At 32.9% G+C, this 27,882-nt stretch overlaps 1 protein-coding gene across 3 annotated transcripts; it reads right to left on the bottom strand.

Annotated features, from left to right (window-relative positions):
• Window positions 1-61: 61 nt before the first annotated feature.
• Window positions 62-27,247, bottom strand: LOC126965685 (parafibromin). Of its 3 annotated transcripts, none has more exons than XM_050809414.1 (12): window positions 26,913-27,247; window positions 17,306-17,411; window positions 17,108-17,227; window positions 14,910-15,055; window positions 13,786-14,011; window positions 12,518-12,689; window positions 12,141-12,272; window positions 9,617-9,791; window positions 8,589-8,706; window positions 7,071-7,212; window positions 5,826-5,967; window positions 62-1,233 (listed from the first exon to the last, which is right to left on the bottom strand). In XM_050809414.1, the coding sequence occupies exons 1-12, from the start codon at window positions 27,041-27,043 to the stop codon at window positions 1,197-1,199; spliced, it is 1,647 nt and encodes a 548-aa protein (XP_050665371.1). In that variant the 5' UTR covers window positions 27,044-27,247; the 3' UTR covers window positions 62-1,196. The 3 variants fall into 3 exon arrangements, 2 of the variants coding, with proteins under 2 accessions (XP_050665371.1, XP_050665370.1); XM_050809413.1 differs by lacking the exon at window positions 26,913-27,247 and adding an exon at window positions 17,490-17,841; XR_007729579.1 differs by lacking the exons at window positions 62-1,233; window positions 5,826-5,967; window positions 7,071-7,212; ... (6 more) ...; window positions 17,108-17,227; window positions 17,306-17,411 and adding exons at window positions 26,520-26,641; window positions 26,715-26,820 and having other exon boundaries at window positions 26,913-27,237.
• Between the last annotated feature and the right edge of the window lie 635 nt (window positions 27,248-27,882).

Here is a 27,882-nt window from a genome sequence, read left to right as displayed (position 1 = left end):
ACACCTTCCTGAAAGGCCGGAAATGCTCCTGTGATTCCTCTGGTGTTACAAGAGAACGCACGCTTGTCCTCCTTTTTCCATAAAAAAAAATAGTAACCGCCACGTGGCAGCCGTTCAGAACTCGTAGGTGAGTAGCAGAATTATTAAGTAGAAGAGGCAGTAGAAGAATTATTACAATACTTAGTTATTTTTTAAATATAATTTGTTTGTTTGGAAATTTAAAAAAATCTAAAATTTAAGTTGCACAACACATACTTAGATTTACGAACCATGCGTCACTCCAACGGTTCGCTCAATTGGTAAAACCACTCGGACGGAACCCGAGAGGTCGCGGGTTCGAGTAGCGACGCCTTCATAAATTTTGGTCTCAAATTTAATTTGCATAATTAATCCCAGAAGTGCGGGATATCACTTTAAAAATAACAAATTATTTTAAATTAAAGTTAATACTATAGCTTAAATTTTTTGATTTTTTTTTTTAAAGTATTGGTATTTACTTGTATTACTATGTGTTCATTTTATGTCGCTATTGTTGCACCACACTCTATTTATGTGAAGATATTTAATTGAAATACAAAGTACAAATCCATAAACTCGGCTAAGCCTTAATTCTGAAAATTTATTGAAGTAGGCGTTACTTTGCGGAAACCTATAATTATCAAAATGATTTGAGTTTTCGCCAATATTTGTCTTGTAAACAATTCGACACGTGTTTCGCCTCTACACGAGGCATCCTCAGCACGTGTTGACTCGCCAAAATATGGCACGAAACAGTGTCTCGTGCATAAATATTGGCGGAATTAACACTAAAGAAAACTCAAATCATTTTGATACATTCATTCTGTACAAAAATTGTATCCGACTAATATCTTCCCTATCTTGGCGTGCGTCCGTGAAGAATATATATATATCGCTATTCCAACTTAATGGCTGACAGGCTTGCCCTGCATGTTTTAGAATGAAAACTCTTTCTGTTATCCCTATTTACACATTTTATTGAGATAAAACCTTTAGTTGGGAATGCATCTACTAGTTTTAGTTATAAAATAATGTATCTTGTTTGTGTCCAATCCGTGCTCCGACAAAATAAAAGTAAATGGTATGAATTGACTTAGAATCATGCTAGTAAGGCGCTCATATATTCCGACAATATAGAATTTGTCTTCAGGATAAAATTCTTTAACACAATAACAAACTTAAAACCTAAGATGTGGTTTATTCTTCATCATGTGCCTGAAACAAATTAAAATTATAACATTAATAATACACTAAGTGTAAATTGTCTAAAACTTATCATATCTGAGTGGGTAGTTAAATTTTATTCATCTTATAATATAAATAAAAAAGAATATGGTTGTCACACGTGGTAGAAGTGAAACTAAAAAGTCAAAAAAATTCTAACTTCAAAAGAAGTGAAAATTTATTGAATTAGGCGTTATTTCCGGAAATCCATAATTATCCAAATGTTGAGATTTTTATTGAGTGTAAAATCGCTAATTTTTGCCTTCAATCAATTCAACAGTTGTATCGACTCTACACGAGGCATCCTTAGGAGATGTTGCACGAGACTCGTGCCAGAATTTGGCACAAGTCAATTGATTGACAAACGGAATTTACACTCAATGAAAATCACAACATTAGCATGAAATAGAAGTATATTTCTTAACCGACTTCCAAAAGGAGGAGGTTATCAATTCGATCGGTATTTTTATTATGTATGTACACCGATTACTCTGAAATTTATGATCCGATTTACGTAATTCTTCTTTGGTTTGATGCGAAATAGATGCCATTTGGTTCCATAAACGTAGTTTGGCCCAGTAGTTTTGACTTAAAACCTATCAATAGATAGAACATATAAATAATAGTATTTTATTAAAATTAAAGGTAAAGGTTTGCATAAGAGGTGTATTAAATTAAATTTTTAGTTATTTGATACTTTTCAGTTTTTGAAGTCGGTTTTTTTAAACGTAGTTTATTTTTTTATATTATGTCAAATGTGTGACGGCAAAGAGATTTAACTCGCTCATTGTCCATTTTTCATCACAAAAATTCGTTTTGTCCACTCTATGTGATGTATTATCCTATTAATATTATAAATGTGAAAGTTTGTATGTCTGGATGTATGTTTGAACTTCTTTAACGCAAAAACTACTGAATGGATTTTAATGAAACTTTACAATACTACAGCTTACACACCAGAATAACACATAGGCTATTATTTATAAAAATATCGCGTGAATTACACTTTATATGGCAAAACAACGTTTGCCGAGTCAGCTAGTATATTTATATAAGAGGGGGCGAACGGCAGGAGGCTCACGTGATGGAAAATGGTGAGGCAGCACCCATGGACATTCGTCAGTCATTACCAGGGGTCAAAATATGCCTTTGAGGTGGGAATATTGATCTTATCTTGAATAATAATAATTATAATAATTAATAATCTTAGAGACCCTAAGTGGTTTCGGTTCGGGAAAATTGAATCCACAAAGGGGCTATGCGAGAAATTTCTTTCAAAACAGTATTGAAATGACTGACGTGAACATAATACGTGAGGATTTTAAAATACCGTATACAATTTTTTACTTGGATATCTTTGGCCTTACAGAAAAGCGAATTCAGTGCTTTTCTCTATCCCAATACAACCTAACAAGGAAAGGTATTTTGAGAGTAAAATGACTACGAAAAATATTGTAAGGACTTATAGAGCTTATTCACTGCACTTATACATAGTTTTAATCTTACTTATTACGTAAAGGAGAATTAAATCTAATTGTATGAAGCCTGACATAGTCCACACGTGCCGTCTTCGTAATTATAGGAATCTTTAGTCTCAAGGACAATCACACTCGGCACCGCGACGTCCGAACATTGTTATACAGACGATCAAACCAGATATTGATCACACTGACTTTACATAGTAAGCGATAGTGATCATAATGAACTTTTCTATTTTTTTTTCTATAGGTTTCCACAATATTGTAATCTATTGGTAAAGAAATGAAAATCTCTCTAAGAAAAGGCGATTAAGTATATGAAAAGTGATTGATAGATGACGGCTATAATCTTGTAAATAAACGGAGATAGCCGAAATCCACTACGTTTTAAGCAACTGTTCGCTTTCAAACTTAGCTGGATTATACTTCGTCGCCATATTGTAATTACTATTTCAAACGTATTTCAAATCTTACTGCACGTTTCATACTAAAGTAAATATCAATTCTTACTTCGCGCCTCTAATTACGTAGTAATTAATAATAATAATAATATTGACACACTTTTTACACAAATTATCTTGCCCCAAATTAAGCATATATAGCCTGTGTTATGGGTTGCAAGACAACGATATATTTAATACAATATACTTACTTAAGCATACATAAATACATTTAAACATCCATGACTCTGAAACAAACATCCATATTCATCATATAAATGCTTGCACCTACCGGGATTCGAACCCGGGACCTCTAGCTTAGTAGGTAGGATCGGTAACCACTCGGCTATACAGGTCGTCAAAATCAATTATATCCTCTTTACTGAAAACATGAGCATACGCTATTTGAACATTATAATTTACTCGTACGTTAAAGATTACCGGTTTTTTTTAATTTTTTTTAAATTTTAATAAAGGTTTTCTTGGCTGTGGTACGTCTAGCGGAGTCTACAGTTGAACAGAAGAGATCTATATGATTATCGTTTAATTTAACAGATTGTTAAAGGTATGGCTTGCTCGCCAAGTAAAAGTATTTCTTTTATAGTTTAGGTTAGTGTGGGGAAGTCTTAGTAAATCATGCTGTCGCAGTGATCTAACAGGGGTATTGAACTAAAGCTTAGCAAGAACTTCTGGACAATCGATTAACCCTTGAGATGTTTTACGAAGGAGTGTAATATCGGCTCTCTTTATTAAACTATCTAATATATAAAATCCTCGTGTCATGGTGTTAAACTTTGAAATCCTCCGATACGGCTTGACCGATTCTCATGAAATTTTGAGTTCACATTCGGTAGGTCTAAGAATCGGACATCTATTTTTCATCCCCCTAAATGTTAAGGGTGGTCCACACGAATTTTTTTTTTTAATTTGTTTGATTATGAGTCAGCATTAAAAAATACATACAACTTCAAATTTTCACCCATCTACGATCAACAGTTACTTTTGTATTGCGATTTTAATATCGGCAATACTGCTGTAATGTTTGCTGGGTCAGCTAGTTTGTTTATAAACAGTATACAAAGTTAAAACTAAACATATTGTACTCGCCAAACTTTAACGATTAATGGCGAGATAAATATATATATATAAAGACTAGCTGACTCTACAGAGGTTGTACCGTACATAATAAATAAAATACTGTTTTTTTTTTATGAATTATTATCAATAATATTTCATAACATCAATAATTATTTCGTAAAATATGCAGGAGCATATTAGCGAGGCAACAGGGATGTTGTAATAATGAAATTGTCTCACAGCAGAACTGTCAAACCGTGCGTCATTAAATTTTCTCATAAAAAGAATGTCCATACAAAACAAATGTTGGAAATAAAAATAATAATGGGTCCCAAATCGAAATAAAAAGTATCCTATCTCTCAAGTTGGACCTAACAGAACTTCATGAAGTAATCCCCATTAAAATCCGTTCATTAGTTTAGGAGTCCATCGCGGACAAACAACGTGTCACGTAATTTATATATAATAAGATTATATTAATCACATATTTTCTAAAAGTAAGATCTTTTTAAGTTTGTTTAAAACGATTTTATTATTTATTTGTTTAACGACGATTCTTTAAAAATGCAAAATTCTTTTAGTGATTATTAAACTTAAATGCCCATTAATATAATGTTCTTGTCACAATTATATTAGTGCTATACACACTTAGTTGTTTTTTATGAAATGTTCAAACCTTAAAAGTAAATAGCGGAACCCTTAGAAGATCACTTTGTTGATCCTCCACCCGTCTGTTTGTCTGTCAAAACTCTGTATCTACGGAACGTGTGGTGGTACTGCTTTGAAACTAAAACGATATTCTCAAGTCTACAGGAGATCTACTCGCAAAATCGACAACGATACATTCGGTATAGTCATAGTATTATCGTATCGTTATACTCCGAATATATCGCACCTACCCCACTCTAACAAATGTTCGAATTGCTTATCGTTTATCTTAACCATATCTTATTATATATTTTAGGAGAAGGCCCCCGGATAAAAATCGAAAATGGAGTAGACAGAAGTCTGGAAGCCTACTCCTAAAATTGATATATCGTGGCATTAGTCGTGTCGAATCCTACTCTTAGGTAAATCGTATCTAATGTCGAAATGATGATTGAACGAACGAAACATTATTCGATATTATCGGTCCTAACCCTACTCTTATTAATATCGTATGATTCCAAATGTATTGCTGTCGATTTTGCGAGCAGACCTGAACGATCATCGAAAACGATTGACAGAGGTAAATGGCATATGTGGGGACGAATATTGATAGCCAATATTAAGAATTCAATGACGAGGGTGGACTTTTATTGTCATATAAAAATCATCTACATAGACCCAAAAATAAATACTTATTGTGTGCATTAAAATGAATACTTATATCATAATAAAAACTTATAATTCGGTTCTAGTGAAAATAATCGTGAAAAACTGACGTGTTATCAAACACGCTATTATTATATATTATTTTTGCAGGTAGCTAAAAATGTGCGAGTAGTCTACTCACATATATCTATCTCTCTCAGATACCAGCTATCGCTTAGCGTTCCATTTGATTACTAAACTCATTGCTACACAAGCACACGAGTGTGTCACTCACTTGTCGAGGGTTTCCCAGAAGGATAGCAGCAGGGCGCGATCCAGATGCCGCTTCGTGCGGCTCAGGTTCAACACTGTGACCGCCCACCTCGACACGTTCGCGTCCAGTTTCATCTCATCATATTTCAAATGAAACGCGCAAACTGAATGAAAAACAAAGCCTGTGTGAGAACTTATATACCTACGCATGAATAAGAAGTTGTTATACTTCTTTGCAAAACATATATGTCGGAGAACGCGAGCAAACGTCAACCGAGTCGACCTCGGACATGTCCGTAGTAGAGGTGTGACATGTCTGTTTTTTGTCAATGGTCAACAGGTTGAAAAAACTGTTAAATCGTCAACGGATTTTGAAAAATCGGTTAATGCATTTATTAATAATTTAGGTTTTCTATTAGGTTCATATTATATTAATAACATTGCTAAATTTAATTTTTACGTAGTAGCTATTTCTTCAATGTAATATCAAGTCAACGTTTTCGTTCGCAACTTCGTCAACTGTTTTTATTAAACTGTTTCAGTGAGGCATTCAATCATTAATTTACTGGCGTTGTTGTGGCGGAAGTGCAACTGAAAAAGGGATAGGTGCAAAAGGGTCGGAATTATTGTATGTATATGCGAGTTACGGCCCGGGCGAAGACGTTGATTGAATAATTGATATTATTTTCAATAGGTTTTTTCGTTGAAGAAAAACAGTTAATTCGTTAACGAATATAAAACTGTTAATAAAAACCGTTTATTGATTAAACGACCACCTCTAGTCCGTAGCAGCGGGCCGGCAGTCTAATACTAGAGCTCGTACCGCTTCGGAAACAAATGGCGCTCTGAGAGAGAAGAAGCGGCGCAAGAAACTCTCCCAGCAATCTTTTTTTGCGCTCTCTTCAATAAAAATATACAATATTGTACAGTCATTTCTATCGCTATAAAATAATCACAATCTAGTCCCAGGCTGCCCGATCATTTAGATATTCAGCAGTGGAGTAATAGAATTTACGACAGAGCCATTTATTTATAGATAATGCCTGGACAGTGGCTGGGACTTTATTATAGAAGTGTATACAATTACCCTTAAAGCTATTATGTATCTTTTGAAGCCTACTAGAATTAGTTACAAGCAATCCCTTATTTCTAGTGTTATAATAATGAAAATCACTATTAAGAGCAAAAAGATAGATATCATGTCACACTATACTCGCGTTTTAAAACATAAATGCACAACAGCGTACCTTAGTGTGAAGATACTTACTATTAGCAAATATCTGAACAGGGTTGCTGTCCCAAGGCCAACCTTTGAATTGCCACGCGGGGCCTTGTACAAACACAGCAACCACTCTATCCCATTCAGCTGCTGATAATCTACTGGGATTATCAACGACACGATAGGGTACCTGAAAATATTACAACATTTTAGTAATTCAAAGCGGCAATGAAACGAAGGAACAGTATTGCCGATATCGCGCGCTCGCTCACACTTCACCAGATTTATAGGAGTATGTAGTTTCACAACATTATTTTTATGAAAGTAAGGGACGAGACGAGCAGAGCTGAGCTGATGGTAATTGATACGCCCTTCCGCATATATATGCAGTGCCGCTCAAGATTATTGAAAAACCCAAAAATTCTGAGCGGCACTACAACTTCGCTCGTGACCTTGTGACAAAACATGTCAAGTCCATTTGCCCAGTAATTTCACTAGCTACGGCGCCCTTCAGACCGAAACAGTAACGCTTACACATTACTGCTTCACGGCAGAAATAGACGCCGTTGTCGTACCCATAATATAGCCAGCAGACGGTGAAGCTCCATCACGGTGCCTAGCAAAATTCGGAGGTCATATTTATTAAAGATGACGAGTCTGCTGGTCAGACTGTACGTCATGTATCACATAATACTGACAAATAAATAAAACCAAACTGCAAAATTGTTTCAATCACAATGCATTTCCACTCTAAGTTACAACTAATCATTTCTATATAATGCCCCACCATAATAAAATAATTTACAATATAAAATGTGTATGTTAAAATATAAAATATTTAATCGGTATTTTGCAATCAAGTTAAGCAATTGATTTGTTTTATAAATTTATTGAAGTAGGCGTTACTTTGCGGAAATCCGAGACCGATAAAGGTAATTGCATTGTTATTCTAAATAAAAACGATTATAAACAGAAATAAATGAAAAAAAAAACAATTTATTGAAGTTACTTTGCGGAAATCCATAATTATACAAATGATTTGAGTTTTTATTAGTGTTAATTCCGCCAATATTTCTTTTTGGCATCAGTCTCGTGCCAGATTTTGCCATAGGATGCCTCGTGTAGAGGCGAAACACGTGTCGAATTGTTTAAAAACAAATATTGGCGGAATTAACACTAAAGAAAACTTAAATCATTTTTATTGTTTTATAAACACACTAAAATATGACTTGAATGGGATTTGAAATGTAATTGAGCTTTTTTGTTTGTTTTTGCTAATAGATGGTTAGAATTATTTCAGATATAAACAATATGATATTTTTTTAGAGTACCTAAAGCCTCACTTCTGGGATTAATTACACAAATAAAATTTGAAAACAACATTTACGAACCCGCGAACTATCGCGTTCCGTGCGAGCGCTCTTCCTACTGATCCAACCGTTCGGGTGACGCATCGTTGATAAATGATGTATGACTTGTTCAACGCTCAGATCCCGCATCGTTCATAAATTTTGTTTTCAAATTTAATTTGTGTTATTTCAGATAGTAACATAAAATAACTAGTACCGTTATTGTTGCCGCATTATTTGGTACAGTATCTCCTGTAGGTCCTTTCCTCCTTTGCAATAGAACTTCATTTTCTCTAGAGGCACCTTCTGCTTTCTTTTGCTCCACAGGAACAAACCTTTAAATAAAATGTTTATTTAAACTTAATTACTATCACTTTTGGACACTGACATGTAATAAACAACTGGACTCACAATCATGCTCAAGAAGTGTCTGATGCAAAACTCTGCCTACGGGTCTATCAGGCAGAGTTTTATACAATAGACTTTGAACATTACTGCCACGAAATTAGATGTTAATTTGAATGAATGTTTTAATGTTATCTGTATAAGTTAATGTGTTAATAGGACACCGCTGGGACATTTTTGATGACCTTCTGATACGATTTTCAGTCTAGTTTATTTATTGTACGTCAATGATTTTGGAGTATAAAAATAGACTATAGAGAGTTAATTAAAACCACTTTTTCAATTAAATTATTTTTGGATGATAAGTCTATAAAATGAGTATATATTAAATGTCGAAACAAGATAGTAATAATTACGAGTAGTCAAATTCAAATTCAAAAACACTTTATTCATGCAGGTCACGGAAATGACACTTATGAACGTCAAAAAAAATGAAAATATTGTTTCTTATTGAATTTACCGCTACTTCGTAAAGGGTTGAGCTAATGAGAAGAAGTAGCAAGAAACTCATTGCCACTCTTTTAAGTCAAGATTTACATTTTCATTGTTTTACAAATCATTTCAATTACAATATATGCAAACTGACTCAACAAAAATACTCAAATTTCAAAAACTGAAAGGCTTACACGAGTAAGTCAAAAAAAAGTAAATTAATACTTATACAATTAATACTCACGATATATATATATATTTTAATATGAACGATATTTCGAAACATCATTTCATCAATATTTTGAAAGATCACACAAAATCAAATAAAATGAGTTTAATGTATGAAGTTTTACTATTTTAAAAAATTAATGCAATTATAAATATAATATATAATACTTTAAAACATACTTTAGGTCTTGCAGCATATCTTTAACATTGAACATAGTAATAAGAGAGGTAGCGGCGGCCGGTATTATTATGATTGGAGTCCGCGATGGCCTCTTTCCTCCTCCTGTCGGTGGCCTCGCAGCCGCTACTGGCAACAGTTCCCGTCGGCCCGGTGTACTTGTGACTGGACCATTCTCTACAGTAATATAAATTTTATTAATATTTAATAAATCTTGTTGTTATATTAGTAATGTCCACATGCTGTGTAATATAAAGATTATAGAAAAGTACATGGACTAGCTCATACAAAATTATAAAACAAATTCTTTTTTTTTTTTTGTAATTTCATAAGGTTTTGTAGCTGATTTTTAAGCAATTTGGCATTGGTAAAAACATGGAAGTGGCATAATACATATAGGGAACAATTTAAGTGCTCACAATTTTTTTATACCATAAAACTAAGTACTGAGTAATTAACTCCATATAAATGAATCCCACTCTATACTGAGGTCTCTAAAGTAAAACGTTTTATGTTCCTAAATAAATGTCCACACAACAGAATAATTGTATGTTTTGTTGGAACAAAATGGATAAATGCTTTCCAAAATATTGTTCTATTCTATTCTATTCTTCCTACTGTGGCTTCTGTGGAAGATATACCACAGATTTGCCAGAATCACGTTAGATTAGACTACCAAGCTTTGAGTATGTGTCTTCTAAGTTTAACGGTAATAATCGGTGTTCAGATTACATAAAGTTTAATTTTCTAATAATATCTGAAACAAATAATATACATGCTTGTAAGACTATAAATGACATACACAAATAGAAATACTTAAATAATTAATTAATATAAGTACTAAATAATATTTACAACTTAATCTTATTTATTTTAATATATTTACACAAAATATTTACAAAAGGAGTGTAAACTAGGGAGAGGAGACATTTAACGGAGGTTGGACGGGGGACTTCAGCGGGTATATAATTGTGCAGAGAAGATTGCATTAAGGGACAACTAAAGAATAAATGATCCATGTTTCCCTCATCAAGGCCACAATCACATAGAGAATGATCCCTAATTCTAAGTTTTGCTAGAAAGACTGGAGTGCAGGCATGGTTTAAACGTAAGCGGCATATAGTTGAGATTATTGTTTTATTATGAGTCCTACATTTTGAGAACCAAGGTTTTTGAGGAATTTCTGGTTGGAGTTCTCCATAAAATTTGCCTTTTAAAGTTTTGGAAACTTGCCAAATGTTTGACCAACTCTCATACATCTTGGGTTTCAGGGTAGAGCACAAGTCATGAGTGAATATTTCTGAATACTGAAAGGAACCTGAATGAGCAGCTGATCTAGCACAGGCATCTGCATTTTCATTACCAGAGATGCCCATGTGACCTGGAATCCAAGCTAAAACTATGTTAATTTTGAGTTCATAGCACTCTTTCAAAGTTTCTCTTATTTTGAGAATGATGGGAAACTGACTTTTTGTCTTAAACGGATTTGAGAGAATTGATTGGAGGCAACTTTTAGAGTCTGAAAGGATAATAGAATTGTTCATGTTGTGAGACTTAACAAATAGAATAGCTTCAAGAATGGCGATTGATTCCCCTGTAAACACAGAAGTGGTAGGTGGGCAGCTATAACTCAGTATAATTCTTGTTGAGGGAATCCATACTTCTGTTTGTATTTAATTTAACTGAAACAGTAACAGTTTTAATTTTCAAAATATATTATTATCAAATTAAGATTACAATTTTATTGTATCCCCTTATTTTTTACCCTTGATTGCTATAATGAAAGTCATCATTAAATATTGGTAACATCTATTTAGCTATGATATGAAATATTTGGTCTGAAATTAACTTAAACAGTGTTTACATATTAAGGCATGCAATAAAAAGGAGATTAGTTTTATTTACACAATACTTCATGAAACACAATTTAATAAGTATCAATAATTATGGCAGGTAATTCGAATTTATTCAAAGTTCTAATGTAAGTGCATTTCTGGTAGGCATTTAAACACAAGCCACATATAAGTTTCCTCATTTTAATTTTTTTTAAAGCATTTATTTGAATAGATCCAAATATTTATGGAGATTCCAATTGTTGACATAAATGAATATATATAGTATTAAATATTGTACATTTTTCAAACTAGTTTGACATCAATACACTTAAATTCAAGGACGATCTAATGTCAAATCTACTAACTAATTGGGTCTCTAAATTAGGGAAAACACATTCTCAAGACCTATAATTTAAGAAGTATTCATATACTTCTTCTCCGAGACTTCAGGTGTTAAATGTTCTTTTTTTCAATTATATACACTTTAAGGCATCCCATTTAGATTACTCTAGTAATTTACATCACACATAGCATTTGTTTAGTGGTTTCACAGTAGACTAGAGTCTATGAAAATTCTACTACTATTACAGTAGTGTAATCCCTAGAGGGATTACACTATTACAGTAGTGTAATCCCTAGAGGGATTACAGTTGATTCTGGAGCATTTTTTTAAATATTTAAAATAACTTACGTGGCATTTGCCTTGGATGATTGGGAGTTGGAGGAGCTCTTACTGCAACGGGGACACTGGGCCCTTCTGTCACAGACTTCAGTGTCATACCATGGTATGTGCCCATAGTATCTATTTTGAAACCCTCCGTTTCTGAAATTAAAATATCCAAATTAATTATGAAAACACCAAGTAAAGAAAACATTCCATTTAGCATTAATAAATAATTTACACAATGACTACTCTTTGTAATAATCATCATCATATCATAGATATTTTACAATCAAACCTTCATTCGGACGGTGGCTCAGAGGAAGAGCGCTCGTACGTAAAGCGAGAGGTTGCGGATACAAGTCCCGTATCATTAATAAATTTTAAATTTAATTTGTGTAACAAACCTTCTTTTTGTCTTATAAATCTCTCCTGGTCGTATCTGTTGTATTGTGTCTGTTGAGCTGGCAGTGAAGCCGGCTGTGGCAGCACTATTGGTGGTGGTCGGGGTACGCCTGCTCGTCCCTCCTCCCTAGCCTTTATACTTGATAGTAATGCTAATATACTTTTTGCAAATATCTGAAATAAGAAATCATTCCCAATTTCAAACCGAACATGTTTTCTATACTCTATGCTTAAAGAATAGAGGAATAAAGCGCAAAATTTAAGATTTAACTAGTAGTGTAAAATGGTAAATTTAACGTATTGTTTAAATTTATCAATGCACTGATTATAGACATCAAATTTAATTAGGTTAATTCCTGAACTCTGCAATCAACTCACACATTATCTGTACTTTATGAAGTCCCATTATGTTAAACATATAAACAAATCCTTATCTTTTGTTAGTATTTCATTAATATTATCAGTGTTTGTCCATTATAATTTAACAGCATGTATATTTGTTTCAGGTATAAGAAGAAAATAAATCTGTTTTGATTCTGGGCACTGGTCATTACTATAATCACTTGTAAATTCGTTTATACCGGTCAAATGACACACTCGAAGCTTGTTGGTCTACTGAAACATGACATTGGCGAGTTGTGGTGCCCCTTCCACACAAGCCATTAGAAAGAATAGAATCTTTTGTTGGAGAAGGCTCATGATGAACCTTCCCTCAACCATATTTAAAGGAAAGTAATGACTTGACCCAAGGATCCACCAAAAATAATGTAATTTAAGCCAACAATATCTTTAAATTAAATATTTTCTCTACTTTTAATATTTTTATCAAAAAAAGCAATTCATACACATTGTACTTATGTAGCCAAAGCAAAAATAAAATTAATTTTATAAATTTTTGTCTATTTGTTTGTGTCATACAAATCTCAGTATCACTGATGGCTTGATATTAACATTTGTGTTTGTTTCTTTCCAAATTTTTGTACAAACAAACCAAAGAGTAATTTTAATTGAAATAATATGTACTCAATCTAATAGTGGAAACTTGTAGGATCGCACTAGTTAGGAATAATAGTGAAAATTGATAAAAAAAAATCAAAGTCAAAAAATCAAATCAAAATCAAAAAATCAAAATTAAATTAAATTAAAATAAATCAATAAGATTTTTTTTTTGACATTCATAAGTGTCATTTCCGTGACCTACGTGAATAAACTGATTTTGATATTGTTCTTAGGCCTAATGTATGATAATATAATACATGGTCAATCTTACTTTTCCATTACTCTGTAATACTGTTGTCCTTGTTCTCCATTGTCTTTCCCTACTAATAATATCCTTAGTTAAATCCACATCATAATCCAAAATAGCCCTTAGATCTGACCCAACAACACCGAGGGTGTCGGAGTAATCATTACTTTTGATAGTCGTCCTCTTTTTAGCCAAGCGTTTAGCTTTAATTGCTGCAATTTTTTCAACTGACATAGCTTCTGACAGAGATCTAAAAACAGAAAAAAAATTTAGAAAATATCTGATAAACAAATATAACAGAACCTTTTCTTTTAAATACCCTAATATTTATGGCAACTATGACATAAAGCAGATAGTAGAAAATTGCAGTGGTCAATCTAATCTGGTTGTCTTTTATCATAAAGGCATAAAAAGGCATTTATTTTCTCAAAATTGATTCCTTTAGAATTCTTTTTGATGTAATTTCTAATAACTACTAGATACTACTACCGCTTCGGAAACAAATGGCGCTCTGAGAGAGAAGAAGCAACGCAAGAAACTCTCCCAGCATTATTTTTTGCGCTATTTTCAATAAAAATATACAATATTGTATAGTCATTTCTATCGCTATAAATTAATCACAATCTAGTCCCAGGCTGTCCAATCATTTATATATTCAGCAGTGGAGTAATAGGATTTACGACAGAGCCATTTTTTTTATAAAATATTTAAATTTATTTATAGATAATGCCTGAACAGTGTCTGGGACTTTATTATAGAAGTGAATACATTTACCGTTAAAGCTATTATGTATCTTATGAAGCCTACTAGAACTAGTTACAAGCAATCCCTTATTTCTAGTGTTATAATAATGAAAATCACTATTAAGAGCAAAAAGGTGACGATTTTTGTGTATCAAAATATTATCACCATTGTTTCACAGTCCCTTTTCCTTCCTAGAGGAATAGGCAGAGATTGTGGATGAAATAAGAGTCAATAATAAAATGCTTAGCCAAATAATAATTTCTCACAAGGTACTTTTAGAGTTTACTAAAAAAAATGATTAAAAATGAACGAAGAAGAGATTTTTTACTTTACTACATATAATATAGTTTTGGCTGCAAGTTTGCCTGTTACTTTATTTTAAATTTAAAATGAATGTTGCATACTTGATGTTATCAACAGTAACTGAAGCTTCTTTTGGTGCATCAAGTCGCGCAGCAAGTTGTTCCCGCACCTTTTGCACATGTGTCTCTTCAATGCGCGGTTTCTTAGCAGCTGACTCACCCCCATCATGATCATGTGTTCGTTTTACCTAAAAATCATTTAGGCAACCAAAAACAGTTTAAAAAAGGGGTTAAAGCAGGAAATTGCTGAACAATTTGTTATATTTTAAAGTCATTAATTGCTTTCAAATTTTATTTGTGTAATGAAATTGCTGTTTCAACGTAAAAGGTACTTCAAATTTACATAGAACCTTTATGGTTTGAGATATTTGAGTGAAACATTTTGAAACATGGTACCTATGTAGTTCTTCTTTTAAAAATGTTCACCAGTCAATTATTTACTTTCAATTGTTTTTTCTATTCAGCATAGTCAAGAAAGTATCCATAATTCGAATATTCAAGTGATTTTTTAAAAATCTCATGTTTAACGCGGCAGAAGCAGCTCGCTATATCAATGTTGGGTCTGGAGAGTGGACTTTTAAAGAACGCAGCTTGCGAGTTTGGTTTAAACGCTTTCGTGATGGAACCTTGATTTCAAAAACAAACCATGTGAAGACACAGTTGAATAACAATGATTTGAAAGAGAAGGTGGCAGCCGATCCAAGCCAAACTACCCACGAATTAGCAGCATGGTTTAACATTATTGACTCACTTGTCTCAATTCAATAAAATAAAAAATATGATTAATGGGTGCCTCATGAATTGACTGATCTGAACAAAGAAATGTGTGTTGAAACTTGTTTGCCTCGCTGAATCAATACAGAAATGAAGTAATATTCGATCGAATTGCAACATGTGATGGAAAGTGGATTTTTTACAATAATCGTAAGCAAAAAATTCTACGGCTGACCACATGCCTAACACCGCAACAGTGTCCTAAAGCTTACCAATAAAATACCATGGTAATGTTTGGTGGTCTGGATGGCATTATTCACTATAGCTTTATCCAATCTGGTCAAGCAATAACGGCATTGCCTACTGTGCCAAAATCCGTACAATGATAGCAAAACTAGCAGTGAAACTAGTTACTCATGAATCGATCTTCACCATTATTGTTCCATGATAATGTGAGACCTCATACAGCACAAGAAACCGTTTTTCAACCATTTGGCACCCTCTGTATATGGAAGAACTTGCTCGAGCGGACTGCCATTTTTTCCTGATTGGGACAATTTTCTACATGATACAAAAGTTTTCTTCCCAAGAGGCTGTACAAAATGCTTTCACACAGTTTGTTGAATCTAGATCAACACAGTTCCACCACAAAGGCATAAATGGCAGATATTTACACATAATAATAGTAATTATAAACAATTTATGTTTTTTAAAGTGATAACCGTCACTTCTAGTTTTAATACACAAATAAAGTTTGAAAACAAAATTTTATGAATGATGCGGGCCTCGAACCCACTACCTCTGGCATTCCGTGCCAGTGCTCTCCCAACTGAGCTAACTATTCAAGTGACATATCGTCAAAATCTTGTATGCTTGGTTCAACTGCTCAACCCCAATATCAGCATATTGGGAAATTGACTTGAGATGTTGCTCTTGTTAAAAAGTTTTCTTCCCAAGAGGCAGTACAAAATGCTTTCACACAGTTTGTTGAATCTAGATCACCAAAGTTCCACCACAAAGGCATACATGGCAGATATTTATAGATAATAATAGTGATTATAAACAATTTGTTATGTTTTTTAAAGTGATAACCCTTGCTTCTAGGATTAATAAAATTTGTAAATAAAATAGTAATTATATAAATATGTAAACTAAACAAAAAGAATTTTCATTTTTCAGTACAAATTTGCAATTTCATACTTTAAAGCATAATATTAAAAGAAATATACATAAATTCCAATTGGTAAACCATTATAATATATTACTTTAGAATATATTCATTAAGAATTACATTCCTACAAAAAAACTTGCATAAGAAAATGTTCATGGTGTATAATGGAGGTGGTATATCTTTTCAAATGGATGGTAGATACCGACTAACAATAAGTTACTTATAAATTATACTATGAATAAAAATATTTGACTTTTATCAAGTCCTAATATTTACACATTCATGATTTTGTCAAATAGGTATATACCATAAGTGAATGTTTTATTTATTAATCTAAGTTTACACTATTACTAACCTGAGTTGGTATTTCTAGAGGAGCACTTTTATCTATGGAAGCACATGTAGCCGTTTCACCATTTAAATAAGCGAGTAATTCTTTTCGATCCGGACGCCGCACGGGTGGTATATTATGAGCCTAGATACAGAAAAACACCGTTGTTGGAATGTTTGAAGTAATATAATTACTGAAAAATGTATATTTGTCATTACTCACAGCAGCTTGCTTTACATATATAGGATGGGTTAATTGAGTATTCTTAAGAATAAATAGAAGGCATTCTAAAGTATAATATTCCTTGTCACCACCTTCTTTTCCAGACCTAAAAATATTATGACATTAGCTGTGAGGTTATAATACTTGTAAGTAAACAAACTTGAATGTAGTGGACATGACTTACCCCCACATAAAGTAATTAGTTTTAACATTTTTGGGCCACGAGAATTCACCAAATATAATTTGATTGTCACGTTCTATTATTTCTTTTTTGTTTACATTATACTGTCTAAGCAAACTAAGCGGATCCGCCATGATTACGTTGTGTTGTTCTCCTTTAACAACTATCAACTAATCAGTAATCACTCAAACATAACACCTTGAATTTATAAATTATCAAACATCAAAGAAACTAGATTAATTTACTTCTGGTATATAAAACAATTTCCCTAGAAATTAGATTGAAATATAAATGTCTAGATACTCAATATGTAGTCAATACTGCACAAAGTTAAAACTTAAAACAAATTTAGACGTCCCCCTCCACAGGTAGCTATTGCTAAAATTATGACAATTGACAAAGGACAACTGTCAAATGTCAACTGACTTCCGCTTTTAATTATTTAGCAACGCATTGGCATGGCATGTATCAGCATGTTATTGTAGCTAGTGGTTTTTGTTATACATGAAATTATAATAAGACGCTCTTTTTGTGTTTATATCCTTTAATTAGATTGTCATTGTGTTGTTCGTTTTAAAAGTACGAAATTCACGAAATACATCCGAAGATTTTTTTCTTCATATTATGTCGTGATAATCTGTTTTCTATTCAAAAAGTACTTCTTTCGAAATGGCAATGCAATAATCTAATGTATAATGAACATCATAGAACAAAAAGTTATATTTTTTTTATTGAAAATTAATTGCGCCGACAGAAACTCTTGACCTTGAAGTGCGAGATCGCGTATGATAATCACTACACATAATAAAACAAAGTCCTTCTCCGCGTCAATAGCGTGGTTCTCGTGGAAAGTTATTGTACATAATTTGTTAAGATTTTGTATTCATATTAATACTTTAAAAAATAGGCAATTATAAAGCCGTAACGTGAAAGCTTTTTATACAAAATGTATGATATTAATCCTTATCATTTTATTACTACTCATTATACAATCATTCAGAAATACGTTTTTGTTTCATATTATTTTAACTCATTAACTTTCATTACACATTCCGATGGCATTAGAGCACATTATTCCCGAAAACTTACATTTTTTGTTCTATTGATAGAATAGCATCTGTCGGGTGAGCTAGTATAAAATATAACTATGCTATAATGGGATAAAATAACTATGAACTATATTGTACAATAATTTTTAAAGTATAGTTAAAGTATTTCAATATATTCCAAACTATAAAGATAAACAGAAAAACCAGACAATGGAAACGACGCTTCAGTCGTTATTTGATTTGAATGAATATTTCAAGTCAAATTTATAGACACAAATACATTATTTATATTTTAATTATATAATATGTCATAACAATAGCAACTTGCCGAAAATGTCGGCTATAAATCCAAAAACAAGTAAAATCTCTGAGTCCTCACGGCAACAACCACTCAATATGGTGTACGGCAAGCACTGTTACTTTACCGCCCAATTTTTAGTAAACCTTTGTATGGAGTGTTCAAATCTATCTGTTTTAAAGTTATACCTACATTAATTGCCTTCATTTTATTATAAGTTCAAAGCAATTCTTAATAACAAATTAAAACCAAAACATCTAATGAAGTCGTGTGGATTTTAAGTCGATTATCTTACTCGGTAAGCAAGTCATTTTTATTTACAATCACTTACATTTTAGAACATTACACAAAAATAAAAAGTAGAACTAAGAACTAAATGTAGTGATAACTTACAAATAAGTACAGCATGTTCAGAAATAACTCATTTTAAGTATTACACAGAATAAATTGGGATTTTTTTTTAAATTAATGAGTTAGTTACATAGTTATGCCACTGTCACTGTTATATGTAGGCTGGTGCAACTCTCTAATAAACTCGAATATGCATAGCATTGCGCTAAAAATAATGGCGACAAACGCTGTCTCGCTCTAACATATATTCGACTCTTTTGTTTGTATGGTTTGAGTGTCATGTGACATGTCATTCATTCAAAATAAAAGTGACTGTTAACAATTTTTGTTACGAATTTTCGTTTTCTTTTGATTTATTCGTGTATTATTCAGGGTAATGTGCTTAATTATTTATATTATAAATGCGTAAGACTTGCTAAGCTATACTATGTAATAAAAAATATGTAAAATATGTGGCTTAAAACCTGGCTGGTCAGATGGGAATAAGAGAATTTTCATGGCTAAATTCTTTTTGGATAAGGAAAGGTAAGCACTTATGAACAAATAATCTATATATATATATATATATATAAATGAATTGCTGTTCGTTAGTCTCGCTAAAACTCGAGAACGGCTGGACCGATTTGGCTAATTTTGGTCTTGAATTATTTGTGGAAGTCTAGGGAAGGTTTAAAAGGTAAATAAATATGAAAGTGTTCGAAATTAAATAAAAACAACAATTTTGATTGTCCTTTGATGTGTCCCCCGGCGTCCGATATTTGTTTTGTATGGACGTATTTTCTATGAGAGAATTTATTGACGCACGGTTTGACAGTTCTGCTGTGAAACAATTTCATTACAACAACAGGGTGCATATTTCACGAAATCATTCTTGATGTTATGAAATATTATTGACAAATTAATAAAAAACATTATTTTATTTATTATATACAGAACAACGTCTGTCAGGTCAACTAGTAAGCTAATAAAAAATGTTTAAAGTGATTAAAAGTGATAGAGTATTGATTTTATTAATAAAATATTAATTATGTTAATTGTTTTTTTCTTTGAGATAACTAAAACGTATCCCTTAGTTTAGACTTGGCTTAGGACAATATTAAAATTAACAAAAGAGAACCTTAAAATTAGACATTATATATATATATATATATATTATCGATAAAAATTATGTATTGATTCCAACCCAATTTAATTATTATATTGGAAGCTCTGATATTACTTACGTCATTAGTTAATTATGTTGGTATCAAGATTTAGTAGAATAGAATACAAGCAACACTCTTTGGTTATAATATGTCTATTTTGGTTATACAAAATTACATTAATTTACCAATTATAAAATTATTAAAGATAACTGATGTTGGTGCAAATGGTCTTTTTTTTATGGAATAGGAGGACAAACGAGCGTGCGAGTCACCTGTTGTTAAGTGATCACCGCCACCCACAATCTCTTGCAACACCAGAGGAATCACAGGAGCGTTGTCGGTCTTTGAGGAAGGTGTACGCGCTTTTTTCGAAGGTGCCCATGTCGTATCGTCCCGGAAACACCGCACAAGGAAGTTCATTCCACAGCTTTGTAGTACGTGGAAGAAAACTCCTTAAGAACCGCACTGTGGAAGAATGTGGGCCGGCTTGAAGTATTGCCGTGCTCAATTAATGACGCCCAGTTTCTTCGAAGCCAATTTGGCTTTGCCCTCCAGATTGCCACGAAATTGGCAATCGCTCGAGATTTCGAGACCCAATATTCAGATACTAGGCGATGCTTTAAGGGAAGTGCTGTCGAAGAGCGGTGATACGACAAATGGGGATGTTTTAGTGGTAAACGCGCAAACTTGAGTCTTCTGGGGGCTTAATTGGACAAGGTTCAATTTGCCCCATTCCGCGACCTTCTCAAGAGAGGACTCGTTAGAAGACAGTAGTTTCTCCCGGCACTGCTCGACGATTTCCCGAGAGAGACCTGCATGGCCCGTGTATACGGCATCACCAGTGCTGTCGTCTGCATAGCAATGTATGTTGGAGGTGTCCAACATATGATTTATATGTAGATATGGTCTTGCGGAATTTGGCTAAGGAATCAGCAAATATGACAATATCAGCTACGCTATAAGAATTTAAAATTTGTCATAACCGTGGGAATGGGGAGTTGCTAGCTAGGATCGTTCAACGAAATGGAGTAATAGGCTTACGTGGAATTGTAAAATTATTGCTGGTAATCTTAGGCTAAATTTATTTAGCAATTTGGAGCAGTCAGTAAAGCCGCTCGGGAGTTTATGAGTAAACAGAATATCGAGAAGTTCTCTACGTTCGTCTAATGTGATTATTTTGAAGAAGACCAGCCATTTTTTGTAAGGAAAAATTTTCTTGGCTTTACCTGCACTAAAAGCCACATGCCACAGAAATCGTTTCTGAATACGTTCCAGTCTTAGGATATGCGTAGCATAGTGAGGACGCCCGACATCTGAACCATACTCCAAGATAATCCGAACCAGACTTAAGGAGATTAATTTTTTTTTTGTGTTACGTATAACAAACCCGAGCATTTTAGAATTATGTTCTACTATGGTTTATGCGTAGAAAACTCAAGTATTTTTTTTATCGAAAGTTACTCCAAGATCAACTTCCAGTCTTTTAAGTACCTATGTTCTTTTATACCTATGGTATTTGTACGTAACAGAGGGGCCGTGGCCCCGGGCGGCACATGAAAAGGGGCAGCGAGCGCCACTCCTTTTTAACACATATGTTTAAAAATTCCGTCGGCGCGGGCGTCTAGATACACCCATTACTGGGCCTATTAAAATATAATATTGAGTCTAAGCTTCAAGATGGCAAACTGTACTGACAGTTGGGAGAAGATGCTCCACTAAATTAAACAAGTCAACTATATCTACATTGAGACTATCAAACTTAGTTATACTGGTAATCAAGCTTTATAACCTCTTGCCCCCTCGGGTAAATGGGCAAGAGGCTTACGTGATGCGGAATGGTGAGGCAGCCATCCATGGACATCCCCAAAACATGGGGTGATGTGTTGCAGGCCTCGAAGGTGAGAGTATGCTCTTTTCTTGAAGGTCCCTAATTTGTATCGGTTCCGAAAAACAGCAGCTGGTAATTGATTCCACAAAGTGGCTGTATGAGGCAAGAAATTTCCTTAAAACCGTGTGGTTGTGGAATGCCAGACGCCAACAAGTTGTGGGTGGTATTTAGCATTTTGATGTAGTGTCCAGTGAGACTAGCTATTGTCCCCTTCACACAAATTTGAGAAAATATGTATAAATATTATTTTTTCAAACTAAGTAAAAAATACAACATCAAAAATTTATTTTAAAAAGTATGAATTTAAATCTCATCATTTTTTTCTCATTGATAAAAATGATTAAACACTGGTTACAACAATTCACTCTTCAAATTAAAAAATATGAGTCAAAACACTACCTATTAGTTCAATACATTTTGAAATTATTCTCCTCTAAAATGCCTTAAAAATCAATGTTATGTTAAATTTGGCTTGCAGATTATTTTAAAAACATTTTAAAAATCATTTTTTTAGATCTTCAACAATGCATAACAATTAGGAACTTACTAGAAAGAAACTGAAAAAAAATCATCACAAAGGAAGCAGGCTGAAATTCATATTCAAAGTAAACTTAAAATAGGTTTGTGTAATGTGTACCTAAGTTTAATGAAGAACAGAAAGTTTAAGAAAAACACATAAGTTTTCGAAAACTTTTCACACTTTTCATTATGTTTACAAATAGGCCCCATATTTTTTGAAGAAAATACAGTTGAAAATTTATTTTAATTTGAATTGAAATATGGAAGCGCTTTATCAAAATGAACAAAAAATTACCGAAAACTATGAACAATAAAAAGTTTATCGGCTAATAATGTACGAGAAATAATCAGAGACGAATTACGCAACATTTTCAGTAATGATTTACACCCCAAAATTCAAGAAAAAATACACTTGCCTCATTTGAAACTTCCTGCATTTGAACATGCAAATCAATCCACACAAATGCTACACGTTATTAAAGAGAACGAAACTCTGCGAGCAGCAAACCAGACTATTACAACTCGTCTTACGCAGCTTGAACAGCAGACACGAGCTTCCAACATTGAAATCCAATGTGTTCCAGAAAACAGACAGGAAAATTTGGTCAACACAGTACAACATCTAGGCAAAATCATTAAATGCCCAATAGCCCCAGAAAATATACATTTTTGTGCAAGACTAGCGAAGATGAATTCTAAAAGTCCCCGACCAAGATCGATTTTAGTAAAGTTCAGTAGTCCTAGGCTTCGCGATGAGTTTTTAGCAGCTATTATTAAATTTAATAAAAAAATAGCACCTCTAAGCTGAACACTAGCCATTTGGGAATCACAAGCGTCAAGAATACTCCAATATACGTTGCGGAAAATCTCACGCCAGAAGGAAAAAATCTACATGCTGCAGCTCGCCTTAAGGCGAAAGAGCTCGGTTTCCGTTTTGTTTGGGTTCGTGATGGAAAAATATTTGTCAGAAAATCGGAAGGATCTAACTACTCCAATAGTTATCTACAGAATCTTTTAACGGACTTCCTCTCGTGCCATGAATTGAACCAATTTAATCATATCTCAAATTCTAAAAATAAGGTACTCGATCTCGTATTGTCCAATATTAACATTGTCGATATTCTACCATGTCCTGATCCTTTGACACGTGTTGATCCCCTTCATCCACCATTGGTTTTCACAATTCATTTAACAAACCCGGCATCACTAGTCCCTAATAATACCGTTACAAAATTTTGTTTTCATAAGGCTGATTATGAAAACATAAGGAAAGGTCTCAATGAAATAGACTGGAGGGAAATTTTGAGTGAATGTTCTTGTGTTGACGATATGGTTGTACTATTTTATGGTGAAATTCGTAAATTAATTTTGAAATATGTACCTAAAGCAAAATCACGCAGTCATAAATACCCAGTTTGGTTCACTCCGTGTCTGATCAAGTGCATTAAAGAAAAATATAAATATAGGATGTAAGTTCGAAAATATAACAATCCTCGCGATAAACTATCCTTTGATTTATTGAAAAAAAGAAACGACATGAACTATCATTACAATCAAACCCTAAATTAATTTGGTCATTCTTAAAACAAAAGAGAGGCAAAAGTTCGTATCCTTCAAAAATTAAAAACGATAATAACTCTGTTTCCAATGGGACAGACATTTGTAATGTTTTCGCTGATTATTTCTCGTCAGTATACAGTTCCAATAATAGTAATAATCAAAATTCTAATAGTATTTCAAATCTTATCAACCCTTGTTGTAATGTGTACCTTGATTACATATCTTATACAGAGGACCAAGTTTATAATGTTTTAAAAAGACTTGATATTAGGAAAGGAGCTGGAGCAGACGGTATTCCATCGATATTTGTACACAATTGCACTAGTGCATTAGCTTTACCACTTGCACTGATTATCAACAAATCTCTTAGGACTAGTACATATCCAACCCTATGGAAAAAGCCCTGGTGTTGCCTTTATTTAAAGCCGGTGACAAAGAGGAGGTAAAAAATTATAGACCTATTTGCATAATTTCTGTTTTTGCAAAAGTGTTTGAGCTTCTTATATGACCTGTCGTTTCATGGCACTTTAAAAGCTTTGTTACATCTGAGCAGCATGGATTCGTGAAAGCTCGATCAACAGTTACCAACCTTGTTTCCTTTGTGGAAGACATTACTGAGGCTCTTGATACTGACAAATCCGTTGATGCAATCTACACATACTTCAGTAAGGCCTTCGACAAGGTTGATCACTCCATTTTACTAATGAAACTCAAAGGCATAGGTATAGCAGGCCCAGACCAGTCTCATCTAGGGCCTTTGTTGTTTAACATATTCATTAACGACATCAGTAATTGCCTTACGAATTCTAAGTTTTACTTATTCGCTGACGATCTTAAGATCTTTAGACCTGTCTCTTCAAATGCAGAGCTTTTACAGGAAGACTTAAACAATTTGTTAGTGTGGTGTCGTAACAATGGCATGATTTTAAATGCTAACAAGTGTCATGTTATGAAATTTTCTAGAATGAAAACATCTCTTGCATCAACATATTACATTGATGGTAGTCTTTTGTCTGAAGTTCCTCACATATGCGATTTAGGAGTTCGCTAGACAAGAAGCTCCGCTATAATGTCCACATAGATAATATTGTTAGCAAGGGTTTTAGGACTCTTGGCTTCCTCTTTCTTAACTATAAGCAATTTAAGGATGATGCAAGATAAGGATATGCACTAAAATAATTATTTACTCAGCTTTGGTACGTAGCATCTTGGAATACTGCAGCATTGTATGGAATCCACACTTTAATATTTACTCACAAAGAATCGAAAGGATACAAAAGAGATTTCTTTTGCATCTATCTTACGATCATAATCTAGTTAAAACTCTTAGGAGTTACGAGGATAAATTAAAGTACTTCAAGCTTCAGTCACTTTTGAATCGAAGACAGCTCCTCGATCTTACTTTCTTATATAAGTTGGTGAATGGCGTCATTGATAGTACCTATTTATTAGCTCAATTAAAATCAAGAAAAAAGCACACATTCACGTCAAAGACGCTATTCTCCAATTAATAGATTGATGTTGAGTTATAATGCTATATATAAATTATCACATAAGAAATGTATTGGTGTCATAAGAACTACTGTTAATAAAGAAAAGGATAAAGAAAAAGATAAAAAAGTTGATATTGATATATTTTCAGACCATATTTCGTCATTTAAACGGAATTTATTTCATTTATATTCATTTTTTTTTTGTAAATTATAGGCAAAAAGTATATTTTATTCAAATAATTAATAAATACTGATAAGTTTAAGTCTGTTTTATATAATTGTGAAATGATGCATGTTTTAATTATTATATAATATTATTGATCTCTTATTCATTTATGTTTAATTCAATTTGTAAATATTCCGATAATGTTTGCATTCATTTTAATTAAATATGTTTGTGTCTATGTTTTTGAAATGTGTGTAACACCGATAATTAAGTCAACACTTAGAATTTATTACTTATTGTAATAATGTTATTATACTTTTGTTAGTGTTTATCTTGTTGGTGTTAAATAAATAAATAAATGTATCAAAATTACACAAATAGATGCAGATATTGTGTTTTGTTACAGCCTTTGCAACAGTGGCAGTGAAGTTGCTCGTTAAGATTATTTGCCTGTTACCCCATAAATCAGTTTTTAATTGGGGGTATAGGTAGGAAATAGGAGGAACTGGTAGTGTTCAGAGAGAACAAATTAACCCCAGTCCATGTTGTTAATTACAAAGAGGATATTCTGCAAGGGTTTATTGATGAACACTTTTATCTATGGAAGCGCTAGTAGCTGTTTCACCATTTAAATAAGCGATTAATTCTTTTCGATCTGGACGCCGCACGGGTGGTATATTGTGAGCCTGGAACCAAAAAAAAAACAATTGTTGCAATGTTTGAATTAATACTTAATAATTTATATTTGTCATTACTCACAGCAGCTTGCTTAACATATATAGGATGGTTTAACCGTGTATTCTTAAGGAAAAATAGAAGGCATTCTAAAGTATAATATTCCTTCTCACCACCTTCTTTTCCAGACCTAAAAACATTATGACATTAGCTATGAGGTTTTAATACTTATAAGCTCAGAATACAAAGTAAACAAACTTGAATGTCGTGGAGATTACTTACCCACTGATAAAGTAATTAGTTTTAACATTTTTAGGCCACGAGAATTCACCAAATATAATTTGATTGTCACGTTCTATTATTTCTTTTTTGTTTACATTATACTGTCTAAGCAAAATAAGCGGATCTGCCATGATTACGTTATGTTCCTTGTTCTCCTTAACTGCTGGTATATAAAACAGTTTCCAAAGAAATTAGATGCTCAATAACAAAGAATACTTTTCACATCTTTTTACTTCAACGATTCTAATTTCTAACGGTTTTATGTTAAACAAATTTGGACTTCCCCCTTCACTCCACAGGTACCTATTGCTCTAATTTCGAATTATGACAATTGACAACTGTCAAATGTCAACTGACCTCCGCTTATAATTAGTTAGCAACACAGACTAATATGATGCTTACGCATCACGATTGAGTTAGCAATCTTTATCGCAACAAAACTAACCCGATAAATTATTGCAATACTCTGAAAAAATCTGCCAATTAGAAATTCTCCAAACAAGAGTTCTAATTAAATTAGTACCCTCGATCTGTTAATCTGGTGATGAAACCAGAAGGTAGACGAACTCCTCACACCTCAAGCACATCTCACCTGTAACTATGTATGTAGTTACAAACCTATCTTCGATGACACCGACTCCAACAATTACAATAATCGTAACTAGAATTAGATTAATTAATTAGATTGTATAAAAATACGCATTTATTTTTATACTTTTTAGTGCATATTATATCTATTTATTTGGAATAGTGTTATTGAAGTCGGTTGTTTTTTTGTTAAATTTTTATTTATTTTTGATTTTTAGTGAATTTGAAGTACACTAACTAACAATTTGTCTAAATATGTGTAGATATATAAAATTTTTCAATGCAACAGTCAATGATATTAAAAAGTATTGATAGATTACGTAGACAACATTCGGTGTTTGAAAATGATACACTAACGCACACATGAATAATTTAACATTAC

The sequence above is a fragment of the Leptidea sinapis genome, chromosome 8 (assembly GCF_905404315.1).
Source record: "Leptidea sinapis chromosome 8, ilLepSina1.1, whole genome shotgun sequence".
NCBI lineage: Eukaryota > Metazoa > Arthropoda > Insecta > Lepidoptera > Pieridae > Leptidea > Leptidea sinapis.
This window is presented reverse-complemented; position numbering and strand designations above follow the sequence as displayed.